The sequence below is a fragment of the Mauremys mutica genome, chromosome 5 (assembly GCF_020497125.1).
Source record: "Mauremys mutica isolate MM-2020 ecotype Southern chromosome 5, ASM2049712v1, whole genome shotgun sequence".
NCBI classification, from domain to species: domain Eukaryota; kingdom Metazoa; phylum Chordata; order Testudines; family Geoemydidae; genus Mauremys; species Mauremys mutica.
The window spans coordinates 119,551,808-119,567,892 of record NC_059076.1 but is presented as its reverse complement, the minus strand read 5'-3'; the positions used below and the strand labels follow the sequence as shown (position 1 = coordinate 119,567,892).

General features: G+C 40.7%; 1 protein-coding gene across 7 annotated transcripts in view; it reads right to left on the bottom strand.

The window, feature by feature from the left end:
• The window catches only part of TBC1D14 (TBC1 domain family member 14), a 98,756-nt gene that overhangs the window by 44,578 nt on the left and 38,093 nt on the right, over positions 1-16,085 (bottom strand). Inside the window, exon 1 of one of the 7 annotated variants that reach the window (XM_045018569.1) lies at positions 12,890-13,097. The exons of 5 other annotated variants lie outside the window; for them this stretch is intronic. Coding sequence is in view for 1 of the 2 variants with exons in the window: in XM_045018568.1 (XP_044874503.1) it covers positions 3,004-3,006 (3 nt within the window). In the remaining variant the exon portion in view is untranslated. Of the gene's footprint in view, positions 1-3,003; positions 3,195-12,889; positions 13,098-16,085 lie in introns of those variants that run through there. One more of the 7 variants, XM_045018568.1, reaches the window with a different exon arrangement.

Here is a 16,085-nt window from a genome sequence, read left to right as displayed (position 1 = left end):
GTCTGTTTTAGCGCTGTCTACACACTACAGACCACATTAATAGAAAACTGCTACATCTGTGCTAATGGTCTGCCATAGCAGACAGCTGCAACACATCAGAAACAAACATTTTTAACACTCTGCCTCAGCTGTGTATAACCATTAATATTTGCACAAAGAGGAAAGCCAAAGGTCTTCTCCCAACCTCTCAATCCCTTATTCCTTCATGCTTCTGCCATGATGAATCATAGAAAAAAAAGTTATATAATTATTGCATGTAATCTGGATCTAGTATCTGAGATTTTAAAGGAATATGAGACGTGGGGGGCGAAAAGAAGCATTTGGAAACCACTGATGGGGAAGACAGGACACTGCAGGACTGTGGAGCTGTTAGGCCAAAGTTAGAGGAATCCCCAATTTTCCTGATTTAGGAACACAAATTGCCTTACTAGGTTAGACCCATAGTCTAAGATTACCAATACCACATGCTTCAGAGAAGGATGCAAGATACTCTGCAATAAGCAGTTATTCCTTAACCTGTGTATATGGAAACTTTATTCCTAAATCCCTTCTCAAAGGTGGTTTCTGCCCCCAAAGCTTGAGGGTTTCCATCAACTGCAGTTGATACAGAGGTATTTGTTCTCTCTCTCTCTCTCTCTCTCCAAACAACAAGATTCATGTTTCCACAGCTCTATGAATGAAAAGGAAGCACATTATGATCCATCTTGAAAATCATGGTGCTATCATGAGGTCAATTTCCAATAGGTTAAATACCACTGTTGTATTAGTTTGACTTCCAAGGAGTAGCAGCCACCAGACTAATTTAAACTATTATGAACAGTATTTATATACTGGCTATTTAAGGGAGAAAGTTTGTACTGACTAAGCTCTTCTCTATGCAAAACTATATCCGGAGAGTAGAGAAGAGGTACAAAGAAACGTGCCAAGGGTAGGGACACTAACAGATTACATACTTGGAAACCCAAAGATAAAACAAAGTTGCTATTCTTAAAATTTTAAGAACCCCCTGGAAAACTACTGATCTTAACTGAGATAGAAATGTATTAAAAGGCACAATGCCAAAACATATCCTCAATTACACCATCATAAATCTGGAGTACATCAGTTTTACTCAGTTGAATGAAGCTGTTACAGTCAAACTCCACTCCCTCTCTCAATTTCTCTCTATCAATTAGAAGCTTGCATTTTATTCTTATATGACAAAATTAGTTGTTTTTGAAAATTAACTTAATCAAACATTAACATGTATTACTGCTTCCAATGGCCAACTGATCCTTGTTCCTAAATTTACAACATTTTAATTGTTTGGATTACTACTAATAGAAAGCACATTAAATTAAGTTAAGAAAAAATTGAAGATGATGTATGGAACTCATTACATATTGCTCTTCCTAATGCATACACAGAAGAAAGACAAAAAAAAAAAAAGAAACACCACAATTTTAAAAAGGAATGAGAATTAAGTGACCTGCTGGAATTTGTGAAAATACATGTTTTAGAAAGGGTTTGCATTCAGTTGAAGAGTGACTGAAAACCAGAAATGCTTCTGGGAGGTTTAAGGGACTTTACACAGTGTTCTGTACAGAAAACAAAATCCCCACTCCAGAAGAACCAATTTTGAAAATACTTCATTCACACAAGACCCATTTTTTTCCAGCCCAACATCTTTTTTCACTGCACTCACACAGTTACTATATAAATATTATATTGAAATTTTAGAGGCTACTTTGTTGTGGCTATTTAAGATGCTGGCTCATTAAGAGATACTATTATTCCACCCCCTCTAAAGCCCAAATCCTCCTCCTCTATATTTTAGCAAATGTCTTTGGATGTTTTACTGAACACTACAGTGTAAAAGAGACCAGTGAACTTGTATCATCATCAGCATGCTCCTAAAATGGGAGTGGCACATATTATAAGACAAGCTGTATGAACTGTCAGTAGTATTTTTACCCTTTCAAGCAATATCCAAAAAGGAGTAAAAAATGACAACATTTGACAGTCAATATTCACTTATTTAAAAATATTTTTGTTATGTTATTAAAAAAATCAGAAGACAACAGCTTTTAAATAATCCTCACATTAATGAACAGAGGATGCAGTCTCTGGCATAGCATACTCTGGAGATACAGCTATGAAGTAGATTCTGAATTCTATGCAAACTCACATTAAGAATATTTGCTGATTGAGAGTGTAGGAAGATCTGTACATGCAGACATTGTAGCTAGCAAAACACACCTCTTGAATTGCTGAACAGCTCTTAAAATAATATTTTCATTACTCTTACTTGTTTATAAATATATACAGGTTAAGGGATATTAAACCAACATAGTAATTGACATGTGCAATTAATATAGGATGAAACAACCATTTGAGACTTTTCTCTCTCATAATAAAACTTTTAAGGTATGTGCCGTGACAGCAGGTCTACTTTAAAATTTTAAGTGAGATGACAAAAACAGTTCAACAATAACATGCACACATTTTGCTTGCTTTACACCTTTACCAATAAAGATTCTGAAGCATGATGCATAAGGGGTCTGGAAATTATTTATATTGTGTGTTTATTTTGAAAGCTACTGAGTTAAAGACTAAATGTACCCAACATCTGTTTTTATCTTGCTAAAGATGCAAAACAGCCTGATTTATTTTTCATTTAGCAGTGCCATACTCTTAGTCACCACCTTCATGAAGATACAGTACTTCAATGTATTTCATGGCTAAACAACCTTGCTCTGCAAAAGAGAAAATATTCTCCTTTTGAGAAGTTGATTTTACATATTTTTAAGAAGGATTTTAATACCTACAAAAAGATTATCTTAAGGTTTACATTTTTAACTATGCATTTGAAAGCTACTTTCTAGCCTATTTTGATTTTACTAGCAATCAGCATAGTAACAGCTTACCATTCTCTGTGGTGGTGCTGCAAATAGTATACTATTTTAATATACTGCCTAAGATGTTGCATACATTCCGAGCATCATGTCTGATACATTCACTCACCATGAAAGCCGCAGTTCTTCAGAGACAGTTACACTGGAACCCCATTTCACCTTACATCATTTAAGGCCTTGCTGATTCAATAATATAAAATTAAAGACCTTCATTGTCTTGATTCCACAGAAAAACTACTGAACATGCATACATCAAGGAGATCAGATACCATTAAAATTTAAAAGGCTATCATATGTTCCTCCCTCTTGCTTTCTTTCTCTTCCACAATCAAAGCTGTCTGCAGTTGAATGCTCCAACACTGAGGAAGCAAGCTGCAGCAGTCATGTTAATCGTCTGCAGATGTAACACATCCAATCAATTCTCTCCTTTTCCTCCTGTCGTGCCTTAATTTACAAAATGCACACAAGAAAGGACAAGAGCAGATCTTTATTCTACAAGCAGCTGCTCATTACATCAATGCACTGAAGCTATCTGATAGTACAATCTCTAACTGAACAAGAAAGCAGAAAATATTTAAGAGTTAAGAAAAATTTAACAAAATGTTGCTGCATTTGGTAATGAACTGCAAATTCAGTATATTTTTAGAAAGCAAAAAGGACAATGTTCAAATTCATTCAGCAATTTCTATCCTGTACCTCAAATCTTTTAATCAATGTACCTCTAAAGCCAATGTGCCATTATTGAATTGCAGCTATGTTTAGGGTGTAATTGGGCTTCCATTAAATGCTAGCAATACACAACACTTTTCATCTTTCAGATTTTTGTTATTGTTTATTCTCTAGAGAGTGAATGTAGCAGAAACTATTCACCAGAATGTGTTTCACAGGCATCCTAGGCTAGCACTGAATCCAGGCTCAAGATAAAAATGAACTCCAAATAACCAAGGAATGGAACGCTTCTACCAAAAATCCCCCATTCCATTAATCTGACATTAAAACTGTAATATCAATCACACTGAAGTAAGGAAATTTAGCTTTATGGTTTCCATAACAAGTGTAATTTGGTCAACTTGTCCCTAAATATATGTACTACTTTCCACTCCATGCCTACCAATGCAAAGGAAAAAAAAATAAGGTAGGCAAAGTAATATATTTTATTGGACCAACTTCTGATGGTGGAAGGGTCAAGCTTTTGAGCTACACAGGTTTGGAGAAGGTGACCAGAGTGTCAGAGCTCCATGTAGCTCAAAAGCTTGTCCCTTCTACCGCCAGAAGTTGGTCCAATAAAAGATATGACCTCACCTACCTTGAGTCTCTCAGACTTATATCCCGAGACAAACATGGCTACAACATTGCAAACATCTGTGAATTAAAAGGTGGTCTATAAAATAAAAAATAGAATAATGCCTTTTTATTTCTTCACCTGGTATAAATGCAGCATGAAATATTTTTGGATTTTTCTGCCCTTTTTTTTTTTTTTTTAGACTTTGAAAGTGTCAGGAACATCACATCTTGTCCTCTATTTTTACTTGATGTCTACTTGGAAGACCAGAGAATTGGGATCTCTCACTGTAAGTTCCCTCTAAGCTGTGTGGCCATGCAGCAGCCTATTAAATGCTGTGCAGGTGTTCAGGGGTGCCAATGAGAGAAATGCCCCTCCCCCGGCCCAGACCTGCCGCAGTTGGGGAGAAGTGCCTATCCCGCGGCCCAAGCCCCTGGAGCTGCTGCCGTGGGGAGAGACGCTCTCCCGCAGTCGTGGAGCTGCCATGGGGCATCCTGCACCGCAAACCCCTCATCCCCAACCTCACCCCAGAGCCCATGACCCCAGCTAGAACCCTCACCCCCCACACCCCAACCCTCTGCTCCAGTCCTGAGCACCCTCCCGCACCCTGAGCCCTCATCCCCAGCGCCACCCCAGAGCCCTCACCCCCTGCACTCCAACCCTCTGCCCCAGCCCTGAGCCCCTCATCCCTGGCCCCAGCCAGAGCCCACAACCCTAGCTGCATTCCTCACCCTCCCAACCTCTCGGCCGCACCCCCACCACATGAATTTTGTTATGTGCACCAACATGGAGGTGATGTGTCACACATTGAGGCACATAACAAAACTCATTCCACACATGAGTGGGAAAAGTTAGTGGGAACACTGCTCTCAATCCATAATCAAAAGGAAAAGTAGCTTTGAAGCGTCAAAACAGATCTTTTTAAAATTGTCTGTATAGTATTTAAATTAAAGATTTAAATAAAGAAATATAAAACACTTTCAGACAATCTAGTAATTCCTTCCTATCTTAAACTTCCCTTCCTTACTGTCATCCTACTAGACTCCCAAGAAAAACAGGTAGATGGAACAGAACTGATTAGAAGGCAGGAGAGGTCACCTAATGACAGGAGAACTACTCTACTCTAGACAGAGTGCTGTGTCTAAACTGGAAAAATAAATGGTGTTTCAAAACATGTTAGCTAACATGAGTTAATTAACGTGTCTTTAAACACAGTTTACCACAGAATAGACAATGCAAAGGTGGATTAGGGTTTTGTGGGGCCCCTCCCCACCCCTTCTGCCTGCAGTCATCCCCCCAATACACCTCCCACTCCTGACAGGGAAATGGACTCAGGGCACACTTCCCCTGCTCCCTGGTAGGAGCATCGGGTGGGCAGAAGTCCCCGTGCTCCAACCTCACTCCCCGGCAGGAGTGCTGGCCAGGCGGAGCAGGTTGGGGCATGCCCATTTTTCTGGGGCCCACCAGCTGGCCCATTGGCTAATCCACCACTGCGCCGGTGATGTTTAAGAATGCATTAGCTGGTCTTAGTTTGATAGATTCTAAACATAGTAATGATGACACTGATGATTTAATCATCTATGTACATAGATGGGCCCCATCACCATAACATCTGAGTGTCAAGTGGTCACTATCTTGGGGAATAAATCATTCTTGTGCAACTCACACACAATAAATGGATAAATTTTAAACACTGTTTCAGAAATGCTAATTAGGTATTCAAGAAAGTATGTGAAGCAACAGAGCATTTGAAATAGAAAAGCTTTCAATGTGCTACCTGGATATCCAGAGTTCAAACTTTACATCAGGTATGAATGGCATAAGCATACAGGACCAAACTGAAAGCTAAAATCATGATTAGAAAAGCATGTGGGCAATAGTCTTCCTGTGGTAAACCTTTGTGGTTTCATCTACTGAGAGCAGACTATAATGCAGCTCTTTTTGAGGTTGAAATATACAGGAGTTGTCAACTCAACAGAACCGTCATCAACCAAGAAACTCTTTCATGAATAATGCACCTTTCAAAGAGTTCATTTGGCAGAGATGGAATCCTGATGAAATTGAAAGGTACTGCTATGGAGTCGAAAATAAATCACGTGTTGGTTTAAACACTTATCTGCACATTAATAAGGGGCAGCTGGTAACACTACTTTTAGATTGCTTAGCACTATAAAACATTGAGGTTGCCCATCCAAATACATAATATAGTCTTTAGTTACACAATCCCATGTTATTTGTTCCACAATACACCTTCCTCATTCAGAATACAGGACGGCTGCACAAGGAAGAAGAATTAAGGTTACAGAGGCAATTGTAAACTTGGCATTTCCTAAATTTTGAATGTTTGACTTTACAATCATAACATTGTCTTACTGTGCACATCCATCTGATGTCTCGTGTCTTATACTTAAGTTTGTCATCTGTCTGGGGCAGGAAACAGCCTTTTTGTTCTATATTTGTATAGAACCTAGCACAATGGAGTCATGATCCATGACTAGGGCTCTTCGGCATTATGGTAATACAAATAAGTATTAACTTTCTTTTAATGTAGTTTTTTGTATGTTGTAAGGATAGAGAGATCAGAAAGAACATTTCAAGTGTCTACTATAAAACGGGATCAAAAATAAAAGAAAGAGAAAGCATGTAGATCATCTATTCAAGAAGACAATTTAAAGTCTGACCTTTCAATTTTGTTTTGTTTTCAAACAAGATGTATAGGAGCAAAACCAAAAGCTATTCTCAGAACAGCAAATAAAGTTTATATTATTAAAAAACTAGATAGACTTCATCCTTCACAGATTCTACTTGTAAACAAGACCATTGTTATGGCTAATTAACTGAGGAGCTAATAGAAGTTATCGAAAATGATAAAAGGAAAATAGGATGCAAACTATTTAAGTTGATAAGGAACAGTAACTAGCACAAAGTGGACAGCTAATTGATATAGCTAATCAAAGAGCAACAAGGCTCAACACTACACAAAGCATCAACCATCACGGCAAGATTAATGACAATCTAGACTAAACTTAGAACAACAAGGGCTCTTTCTGTTTGACTTAAGAACTATTTCCTAGCCTAAATAAAATTCAAGGCTGATAACTAGAGCTCTCTGGAAGATTACCTTGCCATTTCATGGCATATTTTTGTTCTGCACTGGAACGAACACAAAAACTTTCAAAATGGTTTCACAAAACAACTGTGGCTTCTAACATGTATTTCCCAAACTGAATGACGACTCTCTGGGAAAGGCATGTAAAGAACTGGAGGCATCTGAAGTAGACTTATCAGCTGACCTACTAGAACAGAGGTGGGCAAACTATGGCCCGCGGGCCACATCCGGCCCATGGGACCATCCTGCCCAGCCCCTGAGCTCCTGGCTGGGGAGGCTAGCCCCCAGCCCTCCCCCACTGTTCCGCCCTCCCCCACAGCCTCAGCTCACCCCGTTGCTGGTGCTAGGCTCTGGGTGGCGGGGCTGCTAGCTCTTGCTGGGCAGTGCAGCTGCTCAGCCAGCCTGACCCAGTGCTCTGTGCCGCGCGGTGGCATGGCTGGCTCCAGCCGGGCGGCACAGCTGCCTGTCCTGGTGCTCTGGGAGGCATGGATATAGTGCTGCCAGCCACTGGTGTTCCAGGCAGAGCGGCAAGGGGGCAGGGAGCAGGGGGGTTGGATAGAGGGCAGGGGAGTTCGGGGTGGTGGTCAGGGGGCAGGGGTGTGGATAGGGGTTGGGGCAGTCAGAGGGCAGGGAACAGAGGGGTTGAATGGGGGCAGGGGCCCGAGGGAACAGTGGGGAGCAGTCAGGAGCAGGGGTTTCAGGGATTGTCAGGGAACAGGGAGAAGGAGTGGTTGGATGGGCAGGGGTCTGGGGGGGGCGCGGCAAGTCAGGAGTGATAGGAGGGGTTGGATGGGGCAGCAGGGGGAAGTCAGAGGCGGGGAGTTCAGGGGGGCTGTCAGGGAACAGGATGGGGCAGGAGTCCAGGGGGGACGGTCAGAGGGCAAGAAGCAGGGGGGTCGGATAGGAGGCAGGGGCTGGGCCATGCCTAGCTGTTTGGGGAGGCACAGCCTCCCCTAACCGGCCCTACATACAATTTCGGAAACCCAATGTGGCCCTCAGGCCAAAAAGTTTGCCCGCCCCTGTACTAGAAGAACTTGTGACAGTAAAATGTACTTTCAACACAGATTAAGTAAAGACTCCACAGGAGATTCTGAACTTTATCTCAAAGAACAAACTGCACTTAGTATTTCCCAACGTTTACCTAGTATATCGTAGCTTCATAGATTCTAAGGCCAAAAGGGATCACTGATCATCTCCTCTTACCCCCTGTTACGCCTGGGGGGATTCTGCACCAAAAAAAAAAAACTGCAAATTTTATTTGTCAAAATAATGCAATATAATCACACCCGTTTCAATTGTTTTGGCAAGTTATTTAAACTACAATACAGAAAAAAGTCACAATAACTATTCAGCATGTCCTAAACACATGAAAGTTGAGTTACAAATACTTGGTAACTAATATCCTGCATTCTAGTTATAATCCTGGATTTTCATTTAAATTTCATTTACAGAACACCAAACAGGAAAAAAAAAAAAAGTAAAACGTCATTTTTAAATGGCTCAGACTTTCAAAAGTTATACATACACATCAAAGTCATACAGTTTTGCTAATCATTGTCCTGAACCTAGCTCGGTACTTTGGGAAGTGTTTGGTTCGGATTGTCCTGACATTTTATTGACTGCGTGCTAAATGTTTATTTGCCCTCAAAAGTCGTCTTTTTTTTTTTTTTTTTTTTTAAAGGCACAGGGAAAAAGTGAGAGAGCGCATAGACCTTCCTAGCTGATTCCCTGTCTGTCATTTATAAGGCTTTACATCACTCTGACAATGCATGGGCCTTAGAATGGGAACAGTTAACAACAGAATAATTAACAATGTTACTACGCATACATGTTGCTACATTCCTGCCTCAGAGAATGAGATCAATTAACCAGCAACATTAGCAAAATGTGGGTTTTTTACAAAAGCTATTTGCTTTAACTTCAAAACAATTTTCAGTAACGTAATACTAATATTTAAGTAAGTTTTTTTTCCCAATTCTCAAGAAGTTACATTTTACTAGGCAGGCAGGCAGCTACACTTCCGTCTTGGGGACGGAGCCTTCCTCCTGCAAAACAGAGAGACCTTCCCTCCTCCATGCCCCTGGAGCCGCAGTATCAAGAGAGAGGGACAGAGTCTCTCTGATTTGTTGGCTAGTCCTGCCCCCTGACGGTGATCGATGTCTCCCCCACAGGTACACATGCCAAACCTCCCCCCCCGCAGTGATTTTCATGTCTGAAGCTGCTCCAGGCACACTGGAACAGATGTACTGCTTGGGAAGAGACACTCATCCCCCCACAGATTTCTTTTGTTTTTCTGAGTGGGGGTGGGCACAGAAAAGTGGTCCATATGAATTCTGTGCCTCTGCATCGGCACAGAATTCTGTCAGGAGTACCTCCTGTATAGCACAGGCCACAGAACTTCCCAACAACACTTCCTACAGCACATTTTTTTAATAAAAATATCCTATCTTGATTTAAAAATTGTCAGCGGAGAATCCACCATGACTCTTGGTAAATTGTTCCAGTGGTAAATTACTCCTCATTTTTATGCCTTATTTCCAGTCTGAATTTATCTAGCTTCAACTTACAGCAACTGCTATTACATCCTTCTTTGGTAGATTGAAATCTTTGTTCCCCAAGTAGGTATTTTCAGACTAGTCAAGTCACCCCTCATCTCCTCTTTGTTAAACTAAATAGATTGAGCTCTTTGAGTCTGTCAGTATAAGGCAGTGGTTCATAACCAGGGGTACATGTGCTGATGGGGGTACTCAGAGGTGTTCTGAGGGGTATAGCAACTCTCTAGATCAACTTGGGGGTTGCAGGACTGGTTTTGGGATGTTGCAAGTGCAGGGCCAGTGTTACGGGGTGGCAAGAAGGGCAACTGCATGGGGCTGCACGTCACGGGGGCCCCATGAAACTAAATTACACGCTTCAGCCCCAGGCAGTTGGGATCGGGCTTGAGCCCTGGGTGGTGAGGCTCAGGCTTCACACTCCTGAAAGGGGTACAATAATCTGGAAAGGTTGAGAACCACTGTTATAAGGCATGTTTTCTAATCCTTTAATCTTTCTCATGGCTCTTCTCTGAACCCTCTCCAATTTATTAACATTCTTCTTGAACTGTAGGCACCAGAAGTAGACACAGAACTCCAGAAGCGGTCACACCAGTACCAAATACCTAGGTAAAATAACCTCTCTACTCCTACTCAAGATTCCCCTGTTTATGCATCCCAGGATTAAATTTGCTCTTTTGGCCAGAGCATTACACTGGGTGCTTATGTTTAGCTAGTTATTAACCACCAATCCCAAAACTTTTTCAGAGTTACTTCTTCCCAGGAAAAAGTCCCTCATCTTCTAAATATGACCTACATTCTTTTTTCCCCAGATGTATACACTTACATTTAGCCATATTCAAGTATATATTGTTTGTTTGTGCCCAGTTTACCAACCAATCTAAACTGCGCTGAATCAGTGACCTGTCCTTTTCATTAGTTACCACTCCCCCAAATTTTTGCATCATCTGCAAAAAATTTTCAGTGATGATTTTACGTTTTCTTCCAGGTTGCTGATAAAGATATTAAATAGCATAGGACCAAGAACTCCGCATTGCAAACTGACCTGCTTGATAATTGCCCATTTACAGTGGCATTTTGAGACCTATCAATTAGCCAGTATTAATACACTTAATATGTGTCACATTAAAAAAAATCAGAATATACAATTAAAGTGACATGCAGCACCAAGTCAAACGCCTTACAGAAGTCTCAGTACATTACATCAACTCTATTACCTTTATCAACCAAATTTATAATTTCATCAAAAAAGAAAGTTTCGCAGGATCTATTTTCCATAAACCGTCATTGACTTGTATTAATTACATTACCTATCTTTAATTCTTTTATTAATTTAGTCCCTTATCAGCCACTCTATTATCTTCCCCAGGAGTGACATCATGCTGACAGGCCTGTAATGACCTAGGTCACCCCATTTACTCTCTTTAAAACTTGGCACAACATTAGCTTTTCTTCCCATCTCCCAGAACTTCCAAGACCTATTGAAAAATTAACATTAAAGGTCCAGCGAGCTCCTGAGCTAGTCCTTTCAAAGCTCTTGGTATTGGAATCTTATAAGCTCATTTGTAACTTTAGCAAACCCTTCATAATTCGCTTTAACTCTTTAGTAAAAGAGTATTTGCAATCCAATTACGTAGGCAGTTCTTCCCAGTATTGGGGCTCCTCTGCTGCTTCTTTTAGGGTTTAAGCGTTACCCAAAACCTGCAAGAATCTTCTGCATTAGATAAGTTCCACCCTGGGTATTATGTGAACCCGAGTGGTTGAAGACACTTGCCAACATTTCTACTCTTTCTATGAATCCTCCTATGGTCATGATTGTGCTGAAAATCCAGAAAGAAGACTGATGTGTATGCTGGGGGAATAATTTACACTGAACGTAAGGGACCCAAATCTCTGCAAATTTAAGAGGTGTTTGTTCACTCCATATTATAATATGGTACCACAAACTCTACAGTTATAGACATATGCTGAGTTCCCAACTCACTCATAAGGCCTTCTAAGAAGTTTTCCTTTAGACCAATTTCCATTCTTGATTTCAACCCTGAAGTGATTTACAGCAGAAGGATTAAGGAAAATACTTTATTCTGAAGGAGGGAGCTCATACTTAAAAAAGTCCTTTGATTTATTTAGGGGGTAGTTACAGAAGAATTATAGGAAGGAATTTAAATTACCTCTCAGGGCATGGCTAAAATCTGTCGTCTCTCAATATACATCACTCTCCTCGGAATAATAACTTATTGCATAGGACCTTGGCTAGTTACAGCTGACTCTCTGCAAACTGAGACTATAAAACAAACCAGCTGATTCATGCGGTCACAGCCTTACAACATATCACTTCCTGATAAGGAAATGGCTTTAAGAACACAAGATGAGTACAATTCTGTTCTCCCCTACCCTACAGGATTTATATTCAGGGAGTCCTTGGGTGAAATCCTGGCCCCATTTTAAAAGGAGTTTTGCATCATCTTCATTGGACCCAGGATTTTACCCATTGTCTTTAAATGACTCTCCACTCACTGAGTTATCCAGTTTGGCAGTTTTACAACTTTTGACACATAGGTAACGCAAACAAGTTGTTTGCGTTACCTGTTTGACCTAACAGGCTTTTTGAAGGTAATTAGTATTCAAAACTGATCAAACAGGTGTGTGTTTTACATGCACTGACAGCTTGTCTACACAAAATTATACCAGTTTTATTCAAACTGTTTATCTAATTTCATTTTTAAAGACAGTGCAAAATCCCTGTGTGAACACTCTCAGCTATAGCAGGTATATATGCTTATCAACTAATGAGCTGGCTCTATCAGATGTCAAATTCATTAATTGTAATTGGTTTTTCATGCTGACTGATTAGGATAATAAAACAAAACAAAAAAATCAGAGGGGAGAGAGGTTGGAACCCTAAGAAAGCTCTCTCCATTTTTCCACAGTTCAAAGATTTGTTTCCCTCACCCTATTTCCACCCTCACAAAAAAACACCCCACACTACACATCTCCCTGTTTTATACTGAAACATCTCCTAAAATTATACTTTCACAGTTCAGCGAAACAGTACCTGTATTTCCTGTCCATGGGCACTCACTTTTAGGCTTCCGGCTCCCAAGCCACCACCTCTGATGGGCGGAGACCCACATCTCTCTCCCTCCTGACTAGAATTTTTCCAGGCTGCACAGTTCACCACCTATGCTGAGAGTTCCCCAGCAAGCCAAACTACCTAAACAGGCCTCTCTACACTCTGCTTTCTCCTCATAGGCTATGAACAGTTTTAATTGCCCACAGTTATGAGTTACCACACAGCTCTTTCTAAGTGAACATTTATTCTTAAGGTGAAAGCATTACAGAGAAAACATCAGTCTTATGGGGCTTCAGCAGGTCAAAGTCCTACTAATCCTTCCCAGGAAGGACTGGTAGCCCCACTGGACAGAAGGCCCTGTTTGTTTGTGTGATCAGAAAGAAGGTTCAGAGTCCGTTTAAACTCAGACTATTTATCCAACAGTCTTATTTGTTGACTCTGGAGAATACAGTTTGAACTAATATATATGTGACTCTTTTCTCTGCAGGTGCTACACCCTGAGTGAATTCGCCTAATCACCCCACACTGTTCTTACTTCGTTGAGGAGGTGACCATGCTCCCCAGGAGCTATATATACTATCCCTGGTCCACAGGGATATATAAGCTTGCCATATCAGTCACACAATTCTTGCAGATTTCTTTCAGTCCCAAATGAGACTGATGGAAGGGAAAAAATACAAAATACTTAATATATTAGGGTAAATGAAAACTCTGAAGATTTTTAAAAGATCTGGTTGCCCCCTTCAAAATTGAACTGGTCTCGCAAATTCTAATGGTTACATCTAGTTGGGAGGGGGACGGGGACAAAAAACTTGTCTTGTACCCATGTGGTAGATGAACCAAAAGAGTGAATCATGAATAGCCCAGTGACTTCACCCTATGAGTCTCTAATCAAAATACATGGCTATCACAGGGCTTCACTTAGCTGTCCTGGCACAGTATTCCCAGAAAGGATTGATGTCTGGGCCAAAACAAGAGCAGCTGACTTGACCAAATATTCAATGCAGCAGCCATTTTGACCTGCTCACAATGCTAAAGAGAATCCTGGCAGGAAAATCCAATCAGATTGGATTTCCCAAGATTTGGGAGGTGTGGAGACAAAGTACTGCACATCTTATTCCCTAATGTCAGGCTATCCCAGGGATTGGCAGCCTTTCAGAAGTGGTGTGCCGAGTCTTCATTTATTCATTCTAATTTAAGGTTTCCCGTGCCAGTAATACATTTTAACGTTTTTAGACGGTCTCTTTCTATAAGTCTATAATATATAACTAAACTATTGTTGTATGTAAAGTAAATAAGGTTTTTAAAATGTTTTTTAAGAAGCTTTTTTAAGAAGCTTCATTTAAAATTAAATTAAAATGCAGACCCCCCCAGACCGGTGGCCAGGACCCGGGCAGCGTGAGTGCCACTGAAAATCAGCTCATGTGCCGCCTTCGGCACGCGTACCGTAGGTTACCTACCCCCTGGGCTATCCTGTTAGAACTTTCCTTGTATTTATAAAAGCCTAAAATCTAAACAATTCACTCACAGACATGACAGTTTGTAGAAGGAGGAAGAATCAGCATTGAGCAAAGCTGAGGAGAATGGATAGCTTAGGGGACGGATAATGGAATACAGAGCATCTCTTCTGTATGATGCCAAGTAGAATTAACTCAGGCAACTCATGTCACAGGAGCCTACATGAAGTAAGTTTGTGGACTCAGTCCCACTCCAAGCAGGCAAGCAGCTGTTTTGCATCATTAAAGCCATCACCACAACTGACAGATTTTGGGGATCACTGATGCAGATAATTAATGCTTCCCTACAAGCAAGCAGGATGCAAGCCAACTTTAAACAGGCAGTGAAAAGGCCCCTGCTCAAAAAGTTGTCTCCATTTTAATTACCTTGTCAATATCCAACCAGTCTCTAGCTTTCCACTGTTGGAAAAGTTAAGAGGTGGTGGCACCAGAGCAGTTACATATGCATTTTGACCTCATTCTTCTGCAACTTTGGCTTTAAACACAGATTTGTTACAGAAATTTCCATAAGTCATGGGTAATTATTTTCTCCTCATAACTAAGGTAATGTGTCCATCTGATTGTTAACTATCAGGGGCTGGAGGTTACATGAACTGAGAGGTTTTAACAGAACTTTGTGTAAGAGGATAGGAAGGCCCTTCAATGGACTTATTTCACTCACATTACAAAAGGTAACAAGTACTTTGCCAGCTCTCCTGTGGGCTTCTACAGGGATCTCTCTCATCACCACTCCCATTTAATGCATAAAGGGGAGGAGACAGAGTGTCCTTCTAGTCTGCAATGTCACCAGTTGATGGGTGACATTCAAAGGCACATCTCCTTTAGTTTGCTGTGCTCTCAGTACCTGGAAGACATGGTGACAATTAGGAGAAAACTAACATCATTTGATCTCAAGCTGGAAGTGACACCATAAAATGGAGAACTACCTGAACAGGTGGCAATGGAAGTTTTATTTAACCTTTGCTGATATAGTCAGTGGACTATTAGATCTATTGCTGATTCTAGATGCCAAGATTACAGCTGTGGCATGCAGAGCCTTTTACTTTCTTCCTCTACCCTTTCTATAATCTAAGAGTGGAGAAAACAATCAGTTACGTGCACTAGTGTTTGTGGGCTTTGTACAAATACTGACTCTAGAGATGGATATTAGGCTATGCAGCCCCAAGTGGTATCCAGGTATCTCAGAGATGGCTTCCCTCCCTATGGTGCACCTGCTGGGCTGTTTTTGTCATGTGCTCTGGAGGTTAAACATAATAAGATTCTTGTCTTGTGCTCCCAATGAAACACCCATGGTCTCAAACCTGATCCCTCAAGTAGTCTCCCAGAACTAGGGTTTGGAGAGCTTCAGGTTGGAATGTAATACCAGTCTATTTGGTCAGATTTCAGAATTTACCTTTTACTGGTATACTACTAGTAGTAAGGTACAGGAATTCCAGAATTAAAATTTTTGCAGTGATTTAAGTAAATCAGAAATTTAAGTAAATACCTCTTAACCCCTCAAGTAGGAATATGCCACATATTACGCTCCAATGTTACAGGCCTAGACTTTAAGTTCTCTCTTTCTGGGCCCGATCTGCACCCAGATTTTGCACAGACATGCTTGGAAATGAACCGTATGTAACAACTTCTTTATTTATTTTATAAAAGGTAATTTAATACTT